General features: G+C 65.2%; 1 protein-coding gene across 1 annotated transcript; it reads right to left on the bottom strand.

Moving 5' to 3' along the window:
* Positions 1-784: 784 nt before the first annotated feature.
* On the bottom strand, positions 785-2,448 carry EMIHUDRAFT_459987 (acyl carrier protein). The gene is made up of 5 exons (XM_005760667.1): positions 2,263-2,448; positions 1,838-1,873; positions 1,614-1,655; positions 1,390-1,452; positions 785-1,080 (listed from the first exon to the last, which is right to left on the bottom strand). Exons 1-5 carry the CDS (start codon positions 2,437-2,439, stop codon positions 1,045-1,047), a joined length of 354 nt encoding a protein of 117 aa, XP_005760724.1. The 5' UTR covers positions 2,440-2,448; the 3' UTR covers positions 785-1,044.
* Between the last annotated feature and the right edge of the window lie 1,494 nt (positions 2,449-3,942).

The raw sequence follows: 3,942 nt of genomic DNA, 5'->3' as shown, positions 1-3,942 counted from the left end.
GATGGAGGCCCGAGCTGCGACCCTCACAGCTCTCGCGGCATGCGTCCAGAGCTCGATTCATCTGCCTCGCCGCTCGCTCGCCGCCTTTTGTGGGACCTAAAGAGAGAGGTTCTGAGCCGTCGGGCGGCGCTGATGGTGGCCCGCGTGGGTGGAGCCCGCGGCAGCTAGGCCGCCTGGGCGCGGGGGGGGTGGTCCGGTGCTTCAGAGGCAGCGTGAGCGACGGGGGGGGCGAAGGATGTGAGGCGGCTCGCCTGCAGCGCCCACCTGCTGGGCCGTCTGGATCTGCGATTACGCCTCGGGAAATGCGAGATCATCCAGAAAATGTCTGCAGACCTCAAACCGATGGCCTCAAAAAGTCGTTGTCAGCCACCGATTTTCCGTGTCGCCCGACCCGCCACCTCACCGGCCCGGCGTTCGGAGGCGTAAAATCTTGGTCGGCCGTTGGGCCGGTGCCATCGGCCGCGGTCGAGTCGACCGTGCCCCGTCTTGGGCACGATGGACATGTGACCGGCTCCGGTCAAGATGTGCCCCGGCATGGCGGATGAGGCTCTCAGGTTGGGCGACGCGAGCGCCGAGAAGGTGGAGCAAGACCTCGCGTCCCCCATGGGCTTGCTCGGTTGGCAGGGTTGGATTTGGGTTCTTTGTGATGCGCCAACTTCAACTTCCGAAACGACTCAACAGGGCCCAAAGACGGGGGAGCGACCGGCCTATCACGCAGTCACGGGGGGTCCACACACCCCGTATGAGGTGTACGGATGAGGAGTTCGATCACATGTGAAACAAGGATAGTGTACTTAGCCAAACCCTCAATCAAAGATACACACGGTTGCACGCGGCGGGCGCCGAAGGCGCGCGGACAACGCTCAACGGGGGGGGATAATATTCAGAGAGCGGCGCGGGCCCGCGCATCGGAGCCGACACCAGTGTCACCAGAGTCGAGGTGTGAGCTCACGCGTGCAATGGACAGGCATGGGCCGCCCGGGCCGGCGATTTGCACGCTGGCGCGAGCGCCTTCCCGCGAGACGGACGGCGGCGGCGGTGCGTCTACAGCTTTGCCTGGATTGCGGTGACGCACTCGGCCTGGAGGCAGGGGGGCGTGTCAGGGGCGTGTCAGGGGCGTGTCAGGGGCGTGTCAGGGGCGTGTCAGGGACGGGTTTGGGGCGGGGTTAGGACAGGTTTGGGACGGGTCATGGGAGAAGGGGAGCTGAGCAGGGGGGGGGGGGGAGGGGGGGAACCTCACCTTCTCCGATCTCATGATGATCTCCCGGTTGCCTCCGGTCTCGCGGCCAGCTCTCGGCTAGGTCTCGGCTCTCGCTACCTCTGATCGCTCGGCTTCGGCTACCTCTGACCCTCTCGGCTAGCGGCTATGGGCTCCCGGCTAGACCTAACCGGCGTGGTCATCTTTTCCGCCTCCTCGTCCGGAATCTCAATGTCGAACGCCTCCTCGATCGCCTGAGGAAGAATGGGGCGCCGGCTAGAGACTGAGGAGCTGGGCAATCTCGGGCAATCTCGGGCAAGCTCGGGCAATCTCGGGCAATCTCGGGCAATCTCGGGCAATCTCGGGCAATCTCGGGCAATCTCGGGCACTCTCGGGTAATCTCGGGCAATCTCGCCATGATGAGCTCGACGGCGTCGAGGCTGTCCGCACCGAGGTCCTACGCGCTGAGTACGCATACCTCAGGGCGGGAGGACGGGGAGTGTGCAGTGTCTTCAGAGCACCGCGGGAATGCGGGGGAGGCGACTACAGCGAATACGGCCGAGTACAGCCGAGCACGCGTCTCCTCTCGATCGCTGGCAGGGAGAGAGGACTCCGTCTTCCGCGTCTAGTGCCGAGGTCCTCGGTGAAGGAGGAGGACGGCGTGACCTCGCCGGCCTGGGGTGGGGGGAGGGGTGAAGGGGGGTGGGGGTGGGGTGGGGGTGAGGCTGACTTCTCCCTCTCTCTCTCTCTCTCTCTCTCTCTCTCTCTCTCTCTCTCTCTCTCTCTCTCTCTCTCTCTCTCTCTCTCTCTCTCTCTCTCTCTCTCCCTCTCTCTCTCTCTCTCTCTCTCTCTCTCTCTCTCTCTCTCTCTGTGTGTGTGTGTGTGTGTGTGTGTGTGTGTGTGTGTGCGTGTGCGTGCGTGTGCGTGTGCGTGTGTGTGTGGTGTGTGTGTGTGTGTGTGTGTGTGTGTCTGAGACAGGCCAACGAGCGAGTGCGTCGCATGCCATGCCGCGCGTCGGGGGATGTGGTGGCGCGGCGGTGGCGCTCGGCCGGTGCGTCGCACACCTCCACGCCCAGCTGCTCCGCGATGATCGCCTTGACCTTGTCCTCGACGTCGCCCGCCGCGACCGCCATGCACGGCGTCGCCGCGACGCGCATCTGGCTGCTGCGGACCTGGGTCATCGGCGCGTTGAAGGCGCCGGCGGAGGCGACGAGCGCGGCGAGCGTGAGGCGGTAGAGCATTGTGGCCTGCGTGGGAGGCTCGAGGCTCGAGGCTGGAGAGGAGCGGGACACGGCGCGGCTGGGAGCAAGGAGCTCGGCAAGCCAGGCGGCCCGCGTGGAGGGTGCGCGGCCGACAGCGTGCGTGCGTGGGCTCTGGCGAACGGCGGCTGCCGAGAGACGGAGGGCGGGAGGGCGAGGGAGCAGCAACCTGGAGAGGAATCGCGAGGGATCGAGCCCGAGAAGATTTTTCTTTTTTCGCTGCTAAAAAACAAAGAAGGGGTCACACCCGACGACCTCGGGAACTAGCCGGGGCAGTCGGAGAAGGGGCAACTCCGTGCACTGACGGTCGGCCGTCAGAAACACGCCTGCGTGGATCGCGTCACACCAATCCTCGCTACCCAACGCGGCCAAAGGATATCCACCTCGAAAACCTCGAGAACAAATGGGGGGCTGCCTGCGCGGCATTGAAAAAAGAAAGAAAGAAAACAGACAACCCAAGGGAGGGATGGGAGAACGGCACGCCGCCGCCACACAGGGATTTTAAGGAGAGGGGTGTGATGCGCTAGCCGTCGCCCACCCTAGGGAGTCTGCCTCTTCCTATCTCTTTTCGCAGTCTCTCGCGGCATTGAGGGCGTGAAATCGGTTTGAGCTCGCGGGACGAGATTCGGAAGCCACGATGCTGTCGGCTCTCATCGCCATGCCTGGAGCGTCCGCCCTCGCCTCGTCCACCGCCGCCGCCTCGTCCACCACCGCGTGCCTCGCCGGTTCGCCCAGCAGCCGCATATCGCGCGCCATCGAGCGCGGCGGCAGCCGCGCCTCTTCGCATCCTCCTCCGCCGCTCGCGTCGCGGCCGCCGCTGGCAGTGATGGGGGCTCACTCGGCAGAAGGCCCGCGCTGCGCCTTCGCGACCGCCCCGCTCATCGCGGCACACTCGCGCTTCGACTCGTGGGAAGAGTTCGCACACGGCCTGGACGACTTGGAAACCGGCGATTTCCGGGACGCTTCCTTCGTCGCAGGCCACGACCTCGAGCTCGGCCTTCACCGCTAGTGTGCCCCCTGTGTGTGGCGTGTGACTGTGCCTGACCGCGCGCACCGCCTCCACTCAGTGAGGGGCGGATCGTCTCTGCCATCATTTCTCTTCGCTCTGTCGCGGACCGCCGCCGGAGGTCGTGCGCCGCAGTAGCTCGATTTGACCGTACGGCATATGTGCTTGAGCAGTTACACATGTACATTCGCGCAGTGCTGTGCGTTTCTTACACTATCATAAGAAACGGTCCATGCACTGCTTCAGTCAGAGTGAGCAACCGAGCGTCCGCGTACAAGAGGGAAAAGACTAAAGACGCGCGGCCGCGGGGCGTGCCGGCGGCGGGGCGGGGGCGGGCGGCCAAGCATGAGACCTGCGCCGCCCACGCGCGCCTCTCCTCGACCCAATCGCCCGAGAGAGAAACATCAGACACCCCCACCCCCCCCGGGGGGAGGGCGACCATCTCCCTACGCGCTGGCGAGGCCCGCCTCGAGATCAGC

The sequence above is a fragment of the Emiliania huxleyi genome, assembly GCF_000372725.1.
Source record: "Emiliania huxleyi CCMP1516 unplaced genomic scaffold EMIHUscaffold_742, whole genome shotgun sequence".
NCBI lineage: Eukaryota > Haptophyta > Isochrysidales > Noelaerhabdaceae > Emiliania > Emiliania huxleyi.
Note: the sequence above shows the minus strand (reverse complement) of the source record. Positions and strands in the feature narration are given on the sequence as shown.

What these genes read in the sequence shown, in the direction of transcription:
- EMIHUDRAFT_459987 (XM_005760667.1), bottom strand. Translation starts at nt 2,439, where the DNA reads ATGCTCTACCGCCTCACGCTCGCCGCGCTCGTCGCCTCCGCCGGCGCC. An exon ending in CGGAGCAGCTGGGCGTGGAG is followed by an intron (nt 1,874 to 2,262) that starts GTGTGCGACGCA and finishes CCCCCACCCCAG; the next exon opens with GCCGGCGAGGTCACGCCGTC. An exon ending in CGGAAAAGATGACCACGCCG is followed by an intron (nt 1,081 to 1,389) that starts GTTAGGTCTAGC and finishes CCCTGCCTCCAG; the next exon opens with GCCGAGTGCGTCACCGCAAT.